At 39.2% G+C, this 23,158-nt stretch overlaps 1 protein-coding gene across 4 annotated transcripts in view; it reads left to right on the top strand.

Annotated features, from left to right (window-relative positions):
* ZNF385D (zinc finger protein 385D) overlaps window positions 1–23,158 on the top strand; it is a 718,409-nt gene that overhangs the window by 501,125 nt on the left and 194,126 nt on the right. For all 4 annotated transcript variants that reach the window (XM_059664070.1, XM_059664069.1, XM_059664072.1 and 1 more), the window contains one exon: window positions 345–487. In XM_059664070.1, the coding sequence (XP_059520053.1) occupies window positions 345–487 (143 nt within the window). The remainder of the gene's footprint in view (window positions 1–344; window positions 488–23,158) is intronic.

Here is a 23,158-nt window from a genome sequence, read left to right as displayed (position 1 = left end):
AACTGTTGCTTACATGAGCAGATAGGTACAACCCAAGGAGGAAGAAGCAGCTCAACCAGCTTTCTCTGCCTAATGGCAGATCTGCTTGTTGGCCAGTTCCCAACACTTCGTGTCTTGGTTTTTCCAATGATCCACAGAGTTGGCCTTTTGGTCTCAAAAGAGACCTAGCTGTTTTTTGTTCGTTTGTTTGTTTGTTGTTGTTGTTTTTTTGTGTGTGAGGGGGTTTTTGTGTGTGTGTATGTGTTTTGTGTGTGTGTGTATGTGTGTGTGTGTGTGTGTGTTTTGTTTGTTTTGAATGTGCTGGACGTCCCTGATTGCTCCCTTTGCTCTCCTCTCCTCTGCAGGTGGTACATGCCAGAGCCCTGCTCTCCCAGCCCTGGTCCGTCCACCAGCCCCTCCTTTGCAACCATCGCTGGATATTAAACCCTTCCTTCCTTTTCCTCTTGACACTGCAGCAGCAGTCAACCTCTTCCCCAATTTTAATGCGGTAAGTCCCACTGTCCAATTTGCATATGCCAGGGTGGTAGGTACTGGAAAACCTTAAAGGCCAAGGGTGAGTCGGTCACTACCTCTGTTTTGCTCTGTTTTTGATTTCCATGAATGTCTGAAAGCCATGGAGTGAGTTGCCTGCCTGGTTATGTAAGATCCCTGGAGCCAGATGCCTTCATAGAAAGATGAAAAGAGATTCAATGGATTGGGTTCATCATGGGTTCATGTCTCCCCGTTAGTGTCTTTTTGGGTAACACTAACAATTTTGTTATTTTGTTGGAATATATCTACATCACAATGGAATGAATTTGTTAGAGAACATTAGAATTCAAGTAGATGTCTAAAAATCTAATGTTTTTTTCTGTATAGACTCTCTATTTTAATTTACTGTCACTCCTTACTTATTTAATAAAGAGGACCCTGACATATTCCATCTATAGAGCACTGTGTCTCCTTAACTTAAAACAACTCAGGGTTCTGATAGCAAGGGTTTTCTTTTTCTGTTTTTCCTGATCAGCCACAGTTGTTCAAGTTGTCTTTCTTAAATTACTGTGTTTTGGGAAAGCTTTGTCAACAGCCTTCTCAACACAAGTTCAATGACTTCTGCCTCTATTTTTTGCTCTAAAGGATGTCTTTTTAAGTTGGCAGATTCCTCATACTCATCATCTTTCTTTTGTGTGAGCAATGACCATATTCTTAGGATGGAAATAGAAATGAGAGTTGAAAAGGTTAGAATCCAGTAAGTGGCTTTTTTTCTAACCGCATCTGATTCAGCTTTCAGCAGTTGTTATAATGCAGGTCTGAGCATATCAATGACAGGACATGTCAACACAAGCAAAGCAGAGGATTAAGATGGGAGGTCACTAAATAATACAGATTTCTTGTTGCAATTATTTTGCATCCATGATGGATTTAAAAAAATCTACCCCAAATAAGATCATTCTCCTTCAGCAGACATACTGGGTCCAAAATGTTTTAATAAAAGTTAATCGTGGAAACTTCGGACATACCAGTGAAATGGTACCCTTATGGGCTAGTCCTTACTTAAGGGCAAGGGAGAATCACAATGATTGCTTTGCTTTTTGGGGGGTGAGGAACTTTCCCATGGGAATCTTATTTTGAAATTGATGCAGCTTAAATAGAGTGGCATGAAGAAAGCACATTTCCAAAGTAAGGGTTTCTAATCTTAGGTGTCTCAATGAAAGTAGAGGACGAATTACATCCAATTCTCTGATTCTTAAATGACCACACTGAAGTTCCCTGGGTTCCCCTATTCTGAGCATCGTGCCTGCTCTTCTGTTAAGTGGCTTCCTGGCAGTCTCCCTTCCCAGACCCTCAGGGAAGATCCATCAAGGTGCTTTGCCTGGCCTCTGAGACCACTTGGCATCCTGTCACTCAGGTCCCATGTCAGCTTTGGAGCAGTTGAAGTAAAATTTCTGGAAGGCTGTAAAAGGTTGGGTTTTAAACTTTAGATTTGCCCTTGGGGAAACATTGAAAGCAACATGATTAATTTGACTGAATATTATTTGTCATAAAACAAAGATGAGTGAGATGCTGAGTTATATGACACTGAGCAAATCTCTTTACTTTCTTTGCCACTGTGGCCTTCCTCCTCTTTGAAATAAAGGGGGACGTGAGGAACTCTTCTTTTGGGGGTTATACCACTCAAATATTTGAGCGTTTGTGGGTAAAGGCAGCATTTTGTAGCGATCAAGCTGGATTTTGTAGCTAGACTGACTGGGTTCAAATCCCAGAACTGCTGCTTACCATCAATATGACTTTGGGTAAGTCACATAACTCCCATGAATCTCAATACCTCCATCTGCAAAGTGGGGCCAACATATAACCTACCTCATAGGCGTGTGATAGTGCTAATATGGGTTAAGCCATTTTCAACAGGGTTCAGCGTGTAACAAACACTATTGAGTGGTCGGTATCACAGCCTATAAACCCTCCTCATTTTGCATGTGGGAGTTCGTTGACTAACTGATTGCAAAAGTGTGACTTGATTCCTTTTTTTTCCCTTTCTATGACGGATTTTGACTTGTGTTAGCATTTGTTCCATTTAAATCAAGAAACTCTCTGTTGCTACACACATCGGTCATTTCCTTCCAGTGCTAGTCACGGTGCAGCCAGCCATGGGTTAAGCCACTTCTTGCTTCCAACTGAGGGGAATGGTCGCAAATCCATAATTAGGTGGCTTCAGACTCAGTATTAGGGCATAGAGCATCTTTCTAAGTAGCACCCTTAGGTCTTGTGTGAATCTTAATCCACAAATTCAGGGTGTATGCCACATTTCTTTTCTGTGAGTTGATTTTATTTCCATCAGACCAGAAAGGAATGCAACTTAATTCTGTTTCAGGGTGTGCTGAGGTTCAAGTATCTATAGGTTATGCATCCAGCTTTTGGTAGGAGACTTCCTCTGATCATCATCCACCTAGGCATTCATGTGATGGTCAATACAGGGCTAGTCCCCGGCTTTCACTTTTGGGCACAAAACTTTGTGAGACTTTCAGTGGTCTCTCCTGCCTAGATCTGCCATACTGCTTAACTCCTTTGCCAAGATAATGATGAACCACTCTGCCACCCAATACCCTTCCCTCATCTGACCTTTGGGAAGCAATGTCTGAACAATCAGAGACTGTCTATTCTGTTCCTCCTCTGAAGATATGAGTATGGAATCATCTGTACATTTGTGGTATAGTGAAGCAGAAGAGTGAAGGACATTTTAATATATATATATATATATGTATATTGTTATGCCCAGATTTCAAGATCCCCAAGGAAACCACACCAGGGAACCAGCCAGTCCGATGCAAAAGCAGAGGGTCTCCTATACAAGCTCGCTTGGTCCCCCCCTTGTCTCCATTACTGGGTGCAAGAGAGAGCCCCGAATCCCAAGAGAACAAAGAATTTATAGGGCTCGGGGTCGAGGGTTGGGGCAGGGTGCAGCTAGGGTCTGGTTACACAAAGACAGGGGGGTGGCCAGCATACTTTTGGCCTTGGGCTAGTTTCCCCCGCTTTCCCATTGGCCGAGATAAGGGCAGGCTGAGTAACTGATACACCCTGCGGCTCTTTCTTGAAAGAGGGGTTAAGGACACAGCCATTCGTCCTGCACTGTCCTTTCATTCCCCCCTTGTCTTGGAACTTCCGGCTCAATCATGAGACGGACTGCATTTCTATTTCACCGTTGCTAGAGGCCCGTACTGGGCACACAGAACTATCAACTGAACTATTTCTATCTATTGAAATAGGATTTTTCTTCTTAAAATTCCTCCATGGCTATTAAAAAGCCAAATCAAGATTAATTTATCTACTGTCCTGATGTTTGCATAAACACAACAAGAATGGTAACTGACTATCTTTGCTGGAATTTCATGGTTGAACCTTAATGTGCCCCGTAGGGCCAGGAAGCCAAGCCATCCAGATGCCATCAGGCCTGCCTGCAGTATCTGCTGAGTTAGGTGAATCCCTCACCTGTAGCAACTCCACCTGAGCCCACGCTCCAGGCTTTAAGGCCCATCTCAGTAGCCCTCCTACTCGTTGCGGCCCAGAGTGTGTGGGGGTTCCGCAGGGATGCAGAGTCATCTTTACGGCTCCCCTTTTACTCTTACCAACCGCCAGTGATGGTAGGGCATGGGCCTGACGCTACAGCGCCAGCCATCTTCAGGGCTCCCAAGCAGGATACCAGGCTTTCTTCGTGGCATTCTTAGGGGCTTCAAGTCTTTAGAGCTCAGATAGGGCTCTTCAAAACATGATACTCCAGTCAAAGTTTTCCGTTAATAAAACCACTATTAGGAACCAGTCTTACTGAATCTATGCAAAGAAATGTACTTACTTAGCATTGCCAGATTTTGGAGGAATTACATAAGGAGAAAAACATACTGATTTACTCTAAGATTTTCTGACTTTCCTTGCTAATTTCTTTTCATGGATTTAAAACAAAACAGTAATTGTTGGTATAAAACCTTCTTTCTATGCATAACCATGCCTCAGACTTTCTAGTCTAAACAGGCTTTTTCCAGCTTTACTACCCCTGACATGGGCATGGTCACGCAGGCCTGCAAGACAGTATTACAGGCTGTCAACTGTTAGCTGTCTCTCAATAGAGACCAAAACCTGATGGGCACCCTTCCCTGCCCAGTTGGGCACCTGCCCCCTTGGCAGCTAGGCACCCTTTACTTTTGGGGGTCACCCCACACAGCTCCCTTCCAGGACAGCCAACATACATTCAAACCTGCAAAGGAATCAAAGGTTAATATAACATATCAATACAATGAAACATAATATTGGCATCATGGCCGCTTCAGGTAGCCAAATATTCTACTAAACATGTGATTCTATAAATGGTCCTTGTCTTTTTGGAGCCATGTCCATGAAGATGCAGGCATTATCTAAGTGTATTACACAGTATTGTGGGGGCTCCTGGTGACAGGAGCGATCGCGAGTCATGTTACCGGCATCAGGCAGGTCAAGCACTCCGTAGCTTGAGCTTGAGCAGGTTGGGTTGATCTCTATCGATCGATGCTCCATTTGGTGATGAAGTCTTTCCGGATGGACCCAGGTTGTGATGCCGTCTACCTTGAGAGCGGTGGGGGTCGTCAGCCCCATAATGTAGGGATCCTTCCAACGTGCCTCTAGGGTCTCCCGGCGGTGCCTTCTGATGTAGACCCAATCTCCTGGTCTGTGCTGATGAGGAGTTGGGGTTGGGCTGGTCTCATAGATGGTGCGGAGGCGTGGCCAATGTCCTCGTGCGCCCTCTGGAGCCCTCTCAAGGAAAGAGATAGTTAAAGAAAAGCGACCCAGTCCTCGCCAGTCTCTGAGTCAGATTCCTCCTCTCTTGGAGAACTTCAAAGTCCTGATGGCTTCTAGGTAACCCTGTTTATCAGTTACAGCGCTCTGCTTTCTTGCCTTTCTACCAGTTCCCTTTGTGGCAGAGCAGCAACCAGGCCTCTTTCAAGGGAGTGCGCTAGAAGGGGTACCAGCCCCTCCTTTGCTAGCAGCAACAGGTACCAAACCCTTTCAGTACATTTGGCCAGCTTCATTCCTGCCCACCTTTACAGATTCTAAGGCCCATTGTTTTCCTTTAACCAGCAAGCTAAATGACACTGGCCTGTATTATTTAATTCAGCACAGGCAGGGGGGAGGGCCCATGGAATCTCTGCCCTGAGGAACTGTGAGCCTCACCTTTAAATGCCCCAATCAGACTAGAAAAGCCATAAATACCTTTTAAATCTACCCTAGAATTCCAAAATCCCAACCTAGCGCAGAATATACTTCCACACTTACATGAACAAATAATTATACCCAAGTAGACATATAAACACCAAATAAACATCCATACTTACATCCTTTCAGTGAACAAATACTTTTACAGTCTTGGGATCTTGAGCAGACAGGAACAGATGGGGAGGGCTTCCTTTCTCACATCCTAGGACAGGACTTTTGACCTATGTCTCATCCAGATAGAAACGGTCCACATTTATACCACAAAATACCAACAAATCAGTTTCAGTTGTGTAGCCAGTCTGAGTTTTGACTTCTCTCTGGAAGTCTCAGAGATGGTGAATACCATCTAGAAGCTATTAATCCATTCACACAGTCCCCCAAAAGTTAAAGAGGAAGGAAAGAATCATTCAATGTCACTCAAGAGGATTTCGGCGAAACAACAAAATTGACAGATTAAACACATTGGAAAACCAAGGCCAGAAGTACCCTCTGACGTTTCAGGGGTACCAAGGAAGGAGAAGTTAGGCCACAACCAGCCCTTCTCACAATCCACCATTAGTGACCAGTCCCAGCTCACTGGTATACCATTCATTTAATATTTCTTTTTTTTCTTCTATTATACCAAGGCCATGCTTTTCAGGTAGCTAGAGCTTTTAGCCTTAATTCTTAGGTGATTAGCAATACATTTTAAGAGACACAGAAATTTCACTAGTTAAGCAGAGACAGCATGCAATTTAAACCACAGCTTTGGGTAAATATATTATAGGTTAAACTTAGGCATATATTAGCTGTTTATACCTTTTATAAACATTTTAAAGAATATCAATTAAGTTTAAACTGGTCCTTGCATCAAAAATCTTCAGTTGAGGTCACAAAATCAATCCTCTCTTCTCAATCAGATTAATAAGCAAAGGCATCTTCAATTAACAGATTAACTTAGGCATATTTAGATCAACATTTCAGTATTATAAATTTCAATGCTTTTAGATGATTTGCACTTAAAAGTTTTAAGTCTCCAGCCAATAAGCCTGGCATAGCTGCTAAAATGGTCACAATTTTCCTGTTGGGGAAGTCAAGAAACGAAACCATAGCTATTCACATGTAAACTTGACTTTCAACTTCCTGGTGGTACTTGCCTCAGGGCGGGAAATTTCAAAAGAGCTACTTTAAATTGCCTTGGGAAACCTGTCTGCATTTCTTTCTCAGGTTCATCTTCACCGTTTTTAAGACCAAAACAGTCTTGGGTTTTTATTCTGTACACAGCAAAAAGTCAAGTCCAGCTCAAAACTATGCGCACTCGTTTTTAAACTGGCCTTTTCCCTTTACATGTGCACAGAAATCCCGGATGCATTTATAAATTTGTAAATGCTTTTCAATTACAAGAAGGATTTTAATTTTAGAATACTTGGGGAGGGGGTGACCTGTTTCCACAGACCCTCACTCAGGCGGCCGCCCGACTGCCACACAAAGGAGGGGTGAGAGCAGCCCCCCTCCCTCCACATTCATCCCCCAATCTCCTTGAAATTATTAATCCAGCAAATCCACAAAATAAAATGGAAACACAAACAACTAAAGGTCCCAAAGAAATACAGCCTTCCAACTCCATGGAAGCAAAAAAACAAAAAAACAAAACAAAACGAAAAGACAGACGTTGGCTGCGCGCCAACCAGCAGGAGCGACCTGCCTTTTCTCAGATTGAGGGGCTCCTACAGACCTTCCGACTCCGCGGAAGCAAAATTTCCCCTCTTCAGATGGAGGATCGGGGCGCCCCCCCGACTCCTCCTGCCTGTCTCAGATTAAGGGGGTTCCTACAGACCTTCCGACTCCGCGGAAGCAAAGCTATACCCCTTCAGACGGAGGATCGAGGCGTCCCTCGGCTCCTCCCGCCCGTGGCCCCCCCAGTGCGTCCACCTTAGGCCATGTGGGCTATTACGATTACAGATTTCAGACGTGAGCTCACACCGGACAGATATAAAACATACAATGACATACAAACACCTACCGCGGTCAGTCAGGCGGGCCCTCCGGACTGGGGGGGTCCCTCAATGGTGCTGGGGATCCCGGCGAGCCCCCAAAATGTTATGCCCAGATTTCAAGATCCCCAAGGAAACCACACCAGGGAACCAGCCAGTCCGATGCAAAAGCAGAGGGTCTCCTATACAAGCTCGCTTGGTCCCCCCCTTGTCTCCATTACTGGGTGCAAGAGAGAGCCCCGAATCCCAAGAGAACAAAGAATTTATAGGGCTCGGGGTCGAGGGTTGGGGCAGGGTGCAGCTAGGGTCTGGTTACACAAAGACAGGGGGGTGGCCAGCATACTTTTGGCCTTGGGCTAGTTTCCCCCGCTTTCCCATTGGCCGAGATAAGGGCAGGCTGAGTAACTGATACACCCTGCGGCTCTTTCTTGAAAGAGGGGTTAAGGACACAGCCATTCGTCCTGCACTGTCCTTTCATATATATATATATATACATGTACAATAAAATATGCAGAAACATAAGTGGGTATCTCTGATTATCATCCATCCACAAGCTTATAAGCCATTGGGTTTGGATGTGAGTCAGAAAGAACAGCGAAACATCTGTAAAAACAAGCACAGAGGGGAAAGGAAAACAGATGTAGGATCTGAGCTCGGATGTGGATATAAAAAGAGGACATTTGCTAAAACCATTAGGATCCCTTAGTTTCCCTAAAGCCAACTTTTAAGGAATAGCAACAGAAGCTGTTCTCTTGACCCAGGGATTTTGTATCGGTGAATGTTCCAGTAGCTTTCAGACAAGAGACAGTTTTTCTTGAATTCATGTACCCCCACCCTGCTCCTCAATTTCTTAAGACATGGGAGTGTCAGTGCTTAGGACTGATCCCAGTGGTCCCTTGAGTCTGCATTTCCTGACAGGAATCAATCCTATAAGTAAGTAGATGATGTTTAGGAAACAAATCCTAAGATATGGTGTGAACTTACTTCATTCAAGTAACCTCTATTTTCTAAGCATCTACTATGTGGGAGGAATAGTGATCACAAAAATTATGCTATGACCTCTGCCACAAAGTAATTCCATTTAGAAAGGATAAGTTGGACAAATAAAGATACATTTGTAGCCCTAACCGGTTTGGGTCAGTGGATAGAGCGTCAGCCTGCGGACTGAAGGGTCCTGGGTTCGATTCCGGTCAAGGGCATGTACCTTGGTTGCGGGCACATCCCCAGTAGGGGGTGTACAGGAGGCAGCTGGTCAATATGTCTTTCTCATCAATGTTTCTAACTCTCTATCCCTCTCCCTTCCTCTTTGTAAAAATCAATAAAATATTTTTTTTTAAAAAGATACATTTGTAAATATGGGTGCTTTTATAGAGAAATATGTATCTAGGATAAGATGGCAGCTTGGGGCAGTAGTGGAAGGCTATGTGTGGTTGGAAGGTACAGCTTTTGGAATATGTCCTCAGGGACTGTTTCAGAGCTGTGTTTCCTGTTGGCACAAAGATTAAATGAATAAACTGCCCTAATGCACCTGCATGTGTCTAATACCCAGTAAATATTGAGTCCTCCCTTCCAGGAGAAGCACAAGGACGAGTAAGGAGGTTGCACACAGAGTTAGAAAGGGGGGCAAATCTAGGAGAGTAGCTATTGTGCTTTCAGTTAGCTTTGGCTAATAGTCTGTAGCATTAAAAATGTAAATTAGCAGCCCTAGCCGGTTTTGCTCAGTGGATACAGTGTCGGCCTACACACTGAATGGTCCCAGGTTCGATTCCAGTCAAGGCACATGTCTGGGTTGTGGGCTCGAGCCCCAGTAGGGGCTATGCAGGAGGCAGCCGATCAATGATTCTCTCTCATCATTGATGTTTCAATCTCTTTCTCCCTCTCCCTTCCTCTCTGAAATCAATAAAAATATACTTAAAAGTAAATAAGTAACTGAACTTTTAAAAAAAGGTAAATTAGCATAGAATTGTGACTCGGTGCTGCTTCTCTGTATAATAAGATTTCATTATGAGAGAGAAAGAGCAAAGACGGGAGGGTGGGAAGGAGGAAAGGGGAAAGAGAAAAACGGAGAGAGAAGAAGAAATCACCAAATCCTAGAATGTGACTCTACTCTAGTTCTTTGTATTTCTCAGAAACATCCATTTCCCCCCAAATTTTAAGTATGGTGTTAGTTTGCCTGCAAACGTTTTGAAAGCTGGGGGCAGGAAAGTAAAGTTTATGTGAGCAATGCTCGTGCTTCTCATACTCTGGGGTGCATATGAATCACTAGGGGAATTATGTTGCAGTGCAGATTCCAATTAGGTAGTTCATAGGTGGAGCCTGAAATTTTGAGCATATGTGGGTGGAAGAAGAGGAAGCCAGGAGAATGACTCAATACATTGGACTCCATGAAAAGCATTTGTTATAAGGCTAGCACTTAGAAATATAATGGAGGGTACGAGGAAGAGAGGTCATTAATCTCTTACTCCACCATTCACTCATTGGGCATTTATTAAGCACCGACTATATGCCTGATACTATAGTAGATGATGAAAATACAAAGTCAACAAGGAGAAAGAGAAGGAGGAAGAGGAGAAGTAGGACGATGGGAAGGAGCAGGGGGAAGAGGTGGTGGCAGGGAGGAAAGGTGCTTGTATCTATGGAATTGACAAAGTTGATTATTCACTCCTTAAAACACTCTTCTGTCTGCCACTAGTAAAACATCTGTATGTCAAAACACTGCATTAAATAATAAACTATGCAAGCAGGAACCCTATCTATATCATTTTCTTCGTTTATTAGAAAACGGGATGCAGTAGGAAAATCATTCCATAAATAACTCTGCAATTAAATATTTAAATAAAGCCTTATAAGTTAAGTGCTACCCGAGTTTAAGAGAAGGGTAAGTATCTTGGAGGTGGTCAAGGGAAGCTGTATGGTAAAGATTAAGGTTTATTTGGGGAGCTGATATCATATTTATTTGTTAAGGTAACCATAGTATAGAGCCTGAAACGTCTCAAAGACTCAACATACATTTATTGAATGAATGAAAGGAGGATAGTTAGATCAATGGATAGACAGATGGCCACATAGATAGATAGATAGATAGATAGATAGATAGATAGATAGGAAAAATGCATGACATCATTAATAGAAGAGAAATAGCCATAACAGTTATATCAGAAGAAACATAATTGATGGAAATATCTTAATAAAAAATCTAAATAATCACTGCTTTTATACATTAGATTATTTACATTGAACCAAAATTATTAATTTAAGCAATTAGTAGAAAACATAAGCAAGCAGAGCATAAAGTCATCCCCTTAATTTGCATCCATAATTTTATGTTGGCTCATGTGTCTAGCTACTCTGGTCATATAAAAGAACAGCAATGTAAAAGTCCTAGTGGTTGCCTATAGAATGTGCTCTGAAATCCATTCTTTACAATGTTCTTCAGCTATTTCATGTGAATCCAGAAGGTCTGTCGCCATAAAATATTGGTGAGGCACTTTAGGACTCTAAAATGACAGCTTTAAATATGCTTAATCTACAGAGATTATTCTACAACTGTGGCTTAAATATACGTTTATAATATTATAGATAAATGACAAAAATACAGAGCTCCAAATAGGATATTTCAAATATAAGATTTTGTTATCCTTCAATATGTATTCTTCAGGACCTCCATTTTCTCTATATTTAAAATGGAAATCCCACCATATTTATCGTCACACTTTGTCTCCCTTTCTTTCAAAAATTGTTCTTAGCCCAGCCGGTGTGGCTCAGTGGTTGAATGTCAACCCATGAACCAAGAGGTTACCAGTGTGAACACTGATTAGGGCAAATGCCCTGGTTGTGGCTCAATACCCACTAGGGGGTGTGCAGGATGCAACTGATGGATGTTTCTTATCGATGCTCCTATCTCTCTATCCCTCTCTCTCTAAAATCAATTAAAAAGATGTTCTTGACATCGGTCTCCTCCCTGGCTCTGGATTTTGGTACCTGCTCCAGGTATGGACATTTCTCCCAACCTCAGCCAACGATAGAGTTATGGAAATAGTGGTTTAAGCATTTGTTTGGTTCAAAAAGATATTAATTAAATTCAGTTTATACTTTACTCACTGCTCTCAGTTTTTACAACTGCTGCTGCCACTAAAATAGGTAGGCAGCCAGGTTGAAATTATGGACCGAAAAATAACAACTGCTAGAGGGTGTGGATATTTTTCAGGTGAAAAATGCTGCAGTAAATTTGGCATTGATCGCCAAGTTCTGTGTCCTTTGAAGACAGATGTCACAGATTGCTCGCTCACTCTGTGCATTGAGTGTATCATATCTGTAGAGCAAAAGCTTCTTCAGAAACATCTGCTTATGAACTCTTCTTTCATTATATGTTTTCATATTGAAACACATATATAAGTGTCTTGGCCCCCAAACACAAAATGACTTCAATACAGAATATCAGGGCTTGAAAATATAAAGATAAACAAATGCACAATTAAATGAATATTTTTCGGTTTTAATACTTGTTTACCCTAAACAGGTAATACATTTTCCTATGATTCAGATGTAAAGAGAACAAATAATTTTCCCTTACTGCTCTTCCTCTGCCACTCAGTTCTCCTCTCTTAAGTGACAATCATAGTGGTAAATTGCTTTTGTATCTGTCTTTCCAGACATGTTTTGATGTATGAATTTCTACTCACTAAAGAGTGAGGCATCCTGCACATTATATATTTATTTTCCTTTATCAGTCAATCTCATCATAATGCCCTGAGGCTTTGCTCTTCAGAAGAATACATTTGACCTGTTTCCTAGTCTGACTTTCTTACTAGCTGTGATTTTGGACAAATAAGGGGGCTTGAATAAGAGAATAGCTAAATTCATAGCTTGTTTTGTGATCCAGCAGGTTTGTTTTGTTTGTTTTTTTTTGGAAGATCCCTACTCACACTTAGATGTAAACATTTTAGAAACAAAAGGAGCTTTTTAGGGTTAAATTTGTCTACTCCCACACACTTATTTTACAGATAAGCCTAGAACGATTGAGAGATTTCCAGGTTCATGGCTAGTAAGTTCAAAACTAAGAGAAAAATTATTTCTTCTGTTTCTCGTGAGAATGCTCATCACTGATCCATAATGTTATGGGTTTAATTGTGTCTCTCTAAAATAAATAACCTACAGTACCTTAGAATGTGCCTTATTTATCAATATGGTCATTGAAGATGTAACTATTTAAGATGAGGTCATTAGAGTGAGTCCTAACCACTATGAATGGTAGACTTCTAAAAAGGGGAAGGGAAATGGCCACATGAGACACACATAGATGGGAGGTGATGTGGGGAGGCACAGGAAGAACATTATCTACAAGCCAAGGAGAGAGGTCTGGAATACATCCTTCCTCGTAGCCCTCAGCAGGACCCAATCCTGCTGACACTTTGATTTTGGACTTCCAGCCTTCAGAACTCTGAGAAAATAAATTTCTGTTGTTTAAGCCACCCAGTTTGTAGCACTATGTTATGGCTGCCTTAGCAAGGCGTGATTCTTAGAGCCATCTGATCTACCTACCTACCCCTGCCAGACTCTACAATGTTTTTGACAACTTGCAACCCAGCTTTCTACTTATCTTCAGTGATGGTAAAAAAGCCAGCTCTGGGGGAAGAAAGACTACACCTTGCGTTGCCTACACTATAAGGAAGTTCTTTATTTGGAGTCACTGCAGGCTCCCTGAAACCACTATAAACCAAGGAAGAAGACAATATACAACCTACTGCTTTTTTATTTTAAAAAAATTGATCACAAATTAAGAGACAAGGGTTATTAAGGAAGTCACTTTTACCCTCACTATTTTTAAAAATCTAATTTTGTAAGAACCTTGCATGTTGTAGGTATTACCTGAATTGCATGGATATGGAAACCTTACTTAGGGTGAGACATAAAATAATATTTCACAAATCACACAAATAGTGAGTCAATGAATCATGGCTAGATTTCCAATCAGTGATCCAAGTCCAATGCAATTTCATCCAAACACAGGTAGCTAATCTCCTGCCTGAAAACCGTTGTAATTTCTTTAACCAGCTGTTATAGCCTTGGCACACTGTACTAGCTAATTATATAATTCCTTAGAAGACCTAACTCCAAGAAAATAAGCTCTTTCTTGAATAATATTCTAGCTGCAATTGCACAGTTATGAGAGAGAACATCTAGAGCATTTGTAGATTCTGTCACCTTCAGAAATGTTTATGTTGAAAATGGGCAATCATTGTGAAGGAGAGTAAATAATTTTAAGTGGTAGTAAATGAAAAAGTCCATTCCTATCCCAGTAATAGTTAAGGGTGTTTAAGAGTCAAGGTACATTTTGCACACATAAGATTATAAACACACACCACTAAACTTAGAATCTTAGAATCCAAAAGGTTTGAGTTCTACGTTTAATACTTTGTCTATGGCAAAATCATGAGTCTACATTTTCTTATTTGTGAAACTAAGAATAGTCATATTGATCACATAGGAATGCCTAAAGGTGCTTAAAGATTGGAAGTACGACAGCAATATTAGGCATGAAGGAGGCCTACTGAATGAGTGTGTCTGGGATCAGTACCCAAATGAGCCTGTCTTCGCAGCCTTTCCAAGGTGATATCTTTGCCCCTTAAATGTTGAGACTCACTGCATTTCCCCTGTGGCCAAAAGTGGTGGGAAAACTCTATTTTCACAGCTAAGTAGAGATGAAAGAATAACCTTCTCAGACTATTTTTTGGAGGAAAATTGTCTTTTCCACACTCCTCCCCTCAACACAAATGCAAAGAACGATTTTAATGCTATTTCTCATTACTCTTCGTCAAAGGAATGAGAACTTTTTGCCAGTGAGACTATTTTGTTTCATGGCTCAGTGCTTCTCAAAGTGTGGTTCATAAAGCTGTACTCGTCCAAGAACCGGTTATAGAGCTGCAGTGAGATAAAGGCAGGCACTGAGAGGGAACAGCATTTAGACATTTTTGTAGCCATTTAAGAGAACAATTTTACATCTGTTGATGCAAATACAGAATTGTGGCTTAGCCGGCTGGTGTAGCTCAGTGGTTGAATGTTGACCCATGAATGAAGAGGTCACTGGTTTGATTCCCAGTCAGGGCATATGCCCAGGTTGTGGGCTCAATCCCTAGTGGGAGACATGCAGGAGGCAGCCTATCAACGATTCCCTCTCATCGTTGATGTTTCTCTCTCTCTCCTCCCCTCTCCTTTCCTCTCTGAAATCAATAAAAAATATAATTAAAATAAAAGAATTGTGGCTTATATTTTGTATGTCTTTTTAATTCAATTTTTCCTGGTAATACAACTTTATTATATTTTATAGAAGTATCAATCTATGATTGATGGGGGAGGGCTGGTCCTTCAGCAAAGAGAAATGAAAAGCACTCTGCTGCTAGTGGTAAGAATTTCCAAGTTCCATCTACACTCAGAAGGTGAAGGAGACTTTGAAGCAGTTATTCAGGTAATTCGCATAACGTATGGTTGAGAAAGTCACAAATGCAATTCAGATTACTTTAGCTCTATCCAATTTCCCTTATCCTGGTGAGGTGTGGCAATGGCACATGGCTCTCTCTGAAACTCCTAAGTCAAGACAGTAGTTGAATCCAAATAAGATAATTTATGGTTTGCCTCCCTCTGAAGCATAACTCCTCATGCCACATTTTATGTTGAACTGGGACACATAATAAAGTGGTAAATTTAATAGTTAATTCTTGAGCTTCTTTTCTTGAACATTTTAAAGTGGAATTGACTTCAAGGATCTTGCTGAGGATTTTTAAGAAACTAAACAAACAAAAAAGAGTAACTTTTAGTGAGTATATGTGGGGAGAAGAAATGTTATCATGTTGATTTCTAATCCAAATTATTATTTTTTAAAATAAAAACTAGAATAAATAATAGTCTAGTAGCACAATAGGTTGGGGACATTTTTAAGGATTTTATTCAGGGAAATCACACAGAAAAATAATCAATTTTACTAAAACATTTTGTGTTCTTTAGAACACTTACGCATACTTCCTGCTTTAGTGTTTATTTGACTTTTGTCACCGACTACATTGAAATGCAATCGACTCTGTTTTCCTAAGAACTTGTAATAGGAAATAGAAACAAGAGAGGTAACCAGCACTTTCTAGCACTTTCTACATATATAGAATTTATACACTGAGATAGATGGTTCTTAGGTATCATGGGCTATAGGGGAACACTACCCTCACCCTTTTGTCCAGTAATCCTGCTTGTTGTTGTTATTGTTTTTCAGTGAGAGTAGATATTCAATGTATTAGTTTCAGATGTACCTGCTTATTTTTTAAGTAAAAAACGTTCAGAAAATATATGCCCTGGCCAGTGTTGCTCAGTTGGTTGGGCATTGTCCCATGTACTGAAGGGTTGCCAGTTCTATTCCTGATCAAGGGCAATTACCTGGGTGTCGGACACTCACATCGATGTTTCGCTCTCTTTCTCCCTCTCCTTTCCTCTCTCTCCAAAAATCAATAAAAAATATTTTTTTTAAAAAGTTCAGAAAATACTAATATGACTTTCAGAATCAACTTAATTAGCTCTTAAACTATCTGTAATGTCTTATTGACATACTCTAGTTTTGAAATCCTGGTTCAGAATGAGGCAGAGAAATAAAGTAGAATGATTTCAAGCGTAGAGTTTAATTTTAATTTGACTTACCTCAAATCATAGTCAAAAGTTTAGAATTTTTAAGTATAAAATACACACACACACACACATATATATATATGCATATATATTGTATATATGTGTTTATGCATGTATCTATGCCTCCTACTAAGGATCATGGTTTAAAATACTGAACCTACGTATGTATTCACACTCTTGCATATTTGTGTCAAGAGACTTAATTCAAAGATGATTATTACAGCAATGATATATTAGCAAAAAAGAAAAAATATACAACCAATATGATTATCAATGGGAAAATAGATATATAAATTGAGATCTATTTATGAAATGTACTTTAAGAGGCATTTAAAATGAAATAATTTGTGTGTTTTTTTTTTTTCATGGACATACCATAAAACCATAATATTGGTGGGGAGGAAAGAGTTTCAGATGTGTACAGAATTTTAGAATGTGTGTGTATTTTGAAATTACATGGCGATGAGAGAGAGAGAGAAAGGATGAAAGAGAGAGATGGACTGAAATTGGTTTATAGCAGGGGTGGGGAACCTTTTTTCTGCCAAGGGCAATTTGGATATGTATAACATCATTCGCTTAATAAACGTTCACTTAATATGAATTTATATTGCTATGAAAAAAAAGCTGCCTAGATTTATTGAATTTCGAGTCCCGCCTGCGATTGCCTTGGCAGGGCCAGACCAAATGATTCCTTGGGCCTTATATGGCCCAGGGGCCAGACGTTTCCCACCCCTGGTTTACAGAACATAACAACATGGGCTGGAAGAACACACATCAAATCCTTAGTTGCAGTGGTTCTGAGGAGTGAGTGAGCATCAATAGGGCTGGGGAGGGGAACAGAGGATATGTCAACATTTCTATAATGTACAAATTTTGTTACTTTAAAAAAGAAATGACTGCAACAGAAGTAAAGAGTTAATATTTAGTGTTTCAATCTAGGTGATCAGTACATGGTTATTTATAATAGTCTATGAACTTTATGTATTAAAAAAGCTTCCAGTTTTGAAGTTGCAAATATCTTCAGCAAAATATTTAATTGCAACATGTACTGCCTACGCTATGTTATTAGTTAAGGGAATGGCTGATGTTAATACTTAGATGTGCCAGCTTCAGGTACTAGTTTGTATTTTCGGATCAATATGCCCTCAACCCTGAGATTTCGGTGTCACACATGATTTGGTTCGCTCAAGGGCCTTCTAGGAGCACTGCTTTAGATTAATATCCAGGTAGAAAGGTTAATGTATTGATTCTTGTAACCTACTATTTAGTTGAGATTGCAAAATCAATCAGAAAATGTGTGGACTAAGCTTGGCAACTTACTTCTAAAATCCAATTCAAATTTACTTATTAAAAAACATTATCATTTAAATACTTGCACATTCAGGAGGACAAAGCAAGTCAAAGAGATTAGCAAAATTTCTGGGTTTTATTATTAATATCAATTGCAATGGAATTTGATTGCTATGGTACCCTGGCTTACATCAAGTTTCATAGTACACTAAGGATGGTGTTTTAGTCTTGGGCAATGAGTAACACCTTTCAAACACCACCTTGAATCATTTCTCAAGAGCGGACAGCTTTATTTACACTTCCTTAGAAAGACTTGGTCCAGCCAGCAAATTTAAAATGTCAAGTCGATACTTAATTTTTTGTTGAACAGTTGGTATTTTTAAAACTTTAATGTAGTTTTTAAATAACTATTGGGTTTGAGTATTAGGGAGTTTTCATTTGGAAGCAAGGATCATTGAGCCCACTATACCATGTCTACCCATAGAACTCCTGAATGAGGTTAAACAGCCCAATTTAAATTTAAAGTTGGTTGATTAGACTTGTCTATACATTCAACTTGCTATACAAATACTATTTGATAAATAGTTTTAGTAATAACTTGTAGGGACCTCTCTCCACTGTCAAAAGAAAAAAGGTCCAGACTGTTCTGCCTACTAATTCAAACAAAACCATGGAACCATTTTTCAAAAACAATAGAATTTAGTGATCATAGATATATCATGTGATACATCTGATGAATACATTCAGTTTTAACTGAATGAACATAATGAAAATAACATTATTTAAAGTCAGAACATAAATGAGATAATATTTTATAGGCCTTAGCCCCAGAATTTTTGTTCCCCCCCTTTTTTTCTTAAAAATTTTTAAATTGTAAGAACCTGAAAAACATATTTCTGGCAAAAATAAAAATGTGAAAGCTAACCTACTCCTTGAAAAGGAAAACAACCCACTTTAGCAAACTTGCAGTCAGATGAAAATTAAGTGTTGTGTGATGACTTTCACTCTATTCAAAGTCTATTGCACTCTTCTCAGAAACTGCAAGCCCACAATGAGGAGGACAAACCCAGTGCCTTGTGTTTACAATAGCTGATTTCCAGGAGAATTAAAGGTTTTGGGAATAAATGAGAGGAGAATATGCAGAACTAGGGAGCCCATGTTGCTCTCAGAATTCTTTTGAAAGTGTGTTACGTTGCGTATGTATTATCCTAAATAATATATCTTTTGCAGGTGCCTGCAAGCTGTTTGGAGGAATTTTTAAAAAGTCATGTCTTAAAGACTTTCATGGCCAATAAAGAAGCATAAGTGAATGAAGCCACTTCTTTCTCACCTGAGAATCTGGCTGCCTATTTTCAACAGGTTAAGAAGGTTCTTACAGTAGTGTCTGGGAGGGACATTAGCTTTCCCCTTAACAGATCCCAGTAAACCTTTAAGAACATCCCGAAGAAAATGATTCACCCAGGGAGCAAAGAAAAATGTTCCAAGTTGAGTTTTGGCTCCTGAAATCATTCCAGGGATTTAAAGTTGACAAAAATCTAAAATTCGTTTCAATTTAATATACAATTTCATAGGTTTTTGGAGATGTTGATTACATATATAATTCTTTCTCATATTCTGCTTTTATTGTGGTCATCTTTCCCACACTTTCAGATTTTGAAATACTAGCACTCCAGGATGCTTCCCTTATCACATCTTCCGATCTTCTTGCCAACTTCAGTGTTTGACTGTAAATATGGTAATTAGCTCTGTGATTACTATCTGATTCCATATTGAGTACATTGGCCTGCTTCTGTTGAGCTGTTTTCTTTCTTTCTATGGATATATAGGCTGCTCGATAGGCATTATTTTTTTCTCTTTTTTTAAAAAAATATATTTTTTATTGATTTCAGAGAGGAAGAGAGAGGGAGAAAGAGATAGAAACATCAGTGATAAGAAAGGATCATTGGTTGACTGCCTCTTATACTCCCCCCAGGCCCCATTGAGGATTGAGCCTACTACCTGGGCATGTGCCCGGACTAGGAATTGAACTGTCACCTCCAGGTTCATAGGTCGATGCTCAACCACTGAGCCACACCAGCTGGGTGGTAGCCATTATTTTTAACTGGCGTTGGCATCTTGTATTTTTGAGTAGGTGACATGGAAGAATAAATGGCTCTAGATTTCTTTCCTGTCCTCAGGTTATCTGCATTATTTTCTTTTTCTTATTTTTTAAAAAATTCCTTAAAAATCTAATGGATGTGAAGTGCTCTAAAAAAGACGCCAGTTATAATAATAACCTATATTTTATCTATACCTTTTTTAAAATTGTCATTTTATGAAGCATTGATGTTTAAAAGGACCCAACCTAAGGAATTCTGCTATTAAAATCATTAAAGTATGCTTCATAATTGTGAGCTTTGCTCTCATAAATTTTGGCTCTTGATAATGTGAATATAAGTAGAAGTTAACTTTGGGAAATAAAAGAAGCATTTAGAAATATATGAATGTATTTATCAGCTTGATTGCTAGCAGATATTATTGAATCACAAATTATATGAACTCATAGAAAATGAGTATAAACTGAAATTTTGGTAATAGCTGGTCTTATTTAGTTGAACTAGTAGTTATTTAAGACAGGGTTTCATTGTTAATTTCTATTTTAAATTAGAAAATATTGACATTATTGCCATCAAAATGGGAGTTACTTCTTGGACTTAACATATTTTATGGGACCCTTAAAGAGCATAGTAACTTCCTACTTATCTCCAACCTCTTCTTACTCATTAATTAATTTGATAAATACTCTGTTACTGTCAAAGTTCTAGTACTGGGAGACACGGCAGTGACCAAGATCCAGTCCTTTCCTGTAAGGAACTTAGAATCTTGATCCAGGAAATCTGAATAAATTTCATTTTAATTCATGAATCAATAAGCATTTATTTACTATGTAACTAATAAAGCTCCACACCATGCTAGGCACTTTCAGAGTTGCAAATAACAGACAATTCATGTTTGTGGAATATTGTAGAATAAATGAAGAATAAAGTGTATAATTTAACTGAGGAAGCAAGCATTCACAAGAAACCAACACTTTTAAATAATTCAAGTAGTAAATACCATGTTACTAATTTGACAGATTGATTATTTTTAATAAATTGGCTCTTATTTGGACATAAAGAATTGGAAAACGTACATCTATCCTCTCCCATAATTTTTTAGCTCACTTGTGTTTCTGATAAAAGAACTATATCCAGTTTTGCAATTGATATAAATTAATTACATATATTTTTGAGCTATTTAAACGTTCAGTAAAAGAGACTGGAGCTTTAAATACTTTCTGGCGCTGAAGAGTTTCTTGGCTGAGATTTCTCCTTGTAAAAATGGAAACTCTCATGAACTGGGTTTCTTTCATTATATCCTTAGGAAGGATATTCCATGTTGCTTTTGCTAAGATAGCTTTTTGATGTGGTTGGACAACGCTTCCTGGGCAAGTTTGGCAAATCTCCATGATGTCAGCCCACTAAGTAGTTTCTGGGAGCATGAACCCATGACCACTCCCCTCATAATCGTGCACGAGTACAGCATGTCCATGTTGTCATAAACCGCAGGGCAAAACACCCTCTGGTGACATCTTCCAGAACATTCTTACTTGCCTTTTAGCCTTGTCTCACCCACAGATAAGTAGTATATGTGCACATATTTTTAAGCTATAAAGAAATACATAATTCAGCATATGGTATTGTTATTTCTATTATTGTTATAGTATAAAGCAGTGCTCCCAAACATCTCTATGCAATTAAATCAGAGCATGCACTTCTAACAAAGCCACAGGTAAAACTGATGTTGTCTGTCTAGGGATCACATGTTGAGGAACAAGACTGCAGAGCTTAAGATGATGAGTTCTGTAATCAGAGTCTAAGGTTTATAGTCTAGATTCACTACTTGCTACCTATGTAATGTTGGGGAAGTTACTTGGTCTCCCTAGAGCTCAGTTTTCTCATCTGCAAAATGGAAGTAACACTACAAACTGACTCAGGAATTATTTGTAGATTAAGTGTGATATTACATATTTCTTATTTCCAGGAGCACATCTAATCTCAAGAATATAGTATGGGCTTTGGGTTGTTGTGAGAATGTCAATGATTATTGTGTCTTTGTTATTTCTTGGTAGACCTGTTATGGGCTATTTTATTCAAGTAATCATAAGAGGTGTGTAAGAATTGCAGATTTTAATTGGCAGTTGCTTCCTTCTACATTTGTTATTGATGTTTATAGAAAACTGAACCTACAAACAAGATTATGATTTTCTGCTCTTTCTTCCCACCTTGATTTGTGTAAAAAAGCAATTTGCACAGCAGATCTGCAAAAAAATAACTGCCTATAGGTCCCAGTAACTCTAGAGTGCCCAAGTCTCTAGAATCTCACAGTCCTTCAGCATGCAAAATATCCTCATAAGGGATATTAAATGAAGAGCTCTTCAGATCTGTCAAGTCTTAATGAGAAAAATCACTTTAAAATAAATTTTAATAAAGCATCTTAAGTAACATTTAATCAGTTGAAGTTTACACTGTGTTTCTTAATAGCATTTATATGAAAAAAGATCAGTGATTATTTTGTTCTGGTAAACCTATAAAAGTAATGGATAACAATATTATAGCACATAAAATCTACAGTTAAATGTAGATAGTTGTTAACCTGTTTTTTAAAGCTACATTTAAAGTGAAAAATGATGTACTTTATTTTAGAATATAGCTTTATTTACTTATTTATTTATAGTTTAACAAATTTTAATTGAGTTTTTAGAGAGAGAGGAAGAGAGAAAGGGAAAGAGAGGAGAGAGAGAGAGAGAGAGAGAGAGAGAGAGAGAGAGAGAGAGAGAGAGAGAGACATAGATGTGAGAGCAAAAATCCATCTGCTGCCTCCTGCAAGCACTTGACTAGGAATCGAGCCCAAAATCCAGGCATGTGCCCTGATTAGGAATTGAACCATGTCCTTCTCAACAACTGCTCATTTTATCAGCCACTCTAACAACCTTGGCTGCCTTCGGATTTGGACAACAGTTCACTGACTGTGAGCACAGCTGTCACCAGTTCTGGAGCTGCCAGTGGGGGCAAGAACCTGGTACAGCCTACAGTTGGGAATTCACACAGCTTTCTCAGGACGATTGTATCAGGGATGTCCTGAGCTGGTGCACGGGACGATGTCCAACCAACTGAACTACACCTGCCAGGGCAAAAGTAATGTACTTTAAGAAATTATTTTACTAAATAGTCGGAAATACAAAGGAAGAAGCAAATTTTACCACCACAAGTAATTCTGTGGTTAAAAGAAACAGACTTACAGATAATGAGTATGGAACAAACTCATTATTTTAGGAATTGAGCTGTGTTAATGGCTATAATTGAACTAGCTGTATTACCTGATATTCTACAGAACTTAAGTCACTCTTGAAAAATAAGCATGATTGTATTTGTGGTGGTAAGTACATGGAAGGATGAAGGGAAAGAAAGAGGGAAGGAAGCAAGGAAGGA

Source organism: Myotis daubentonii, chromosome 14 (genome assembly GCF_963259705.1).
Source record: "Myotis daubentonii chromosome 14, mMyoDau2.1, whole genome shotgun sequence".
Classification (NCBI taxonomy): domain Eukaryota; kingdom Metazoa; phylum Chordata; class Mammalia; order Chiroptera; family Vespertilionidae; genus Myotis; species Myotis daubentonii.
Note: the sequence above shows the minus strand (reverse complement) of the source record. Positions and strands in the feature narration are given on the sequence as shown.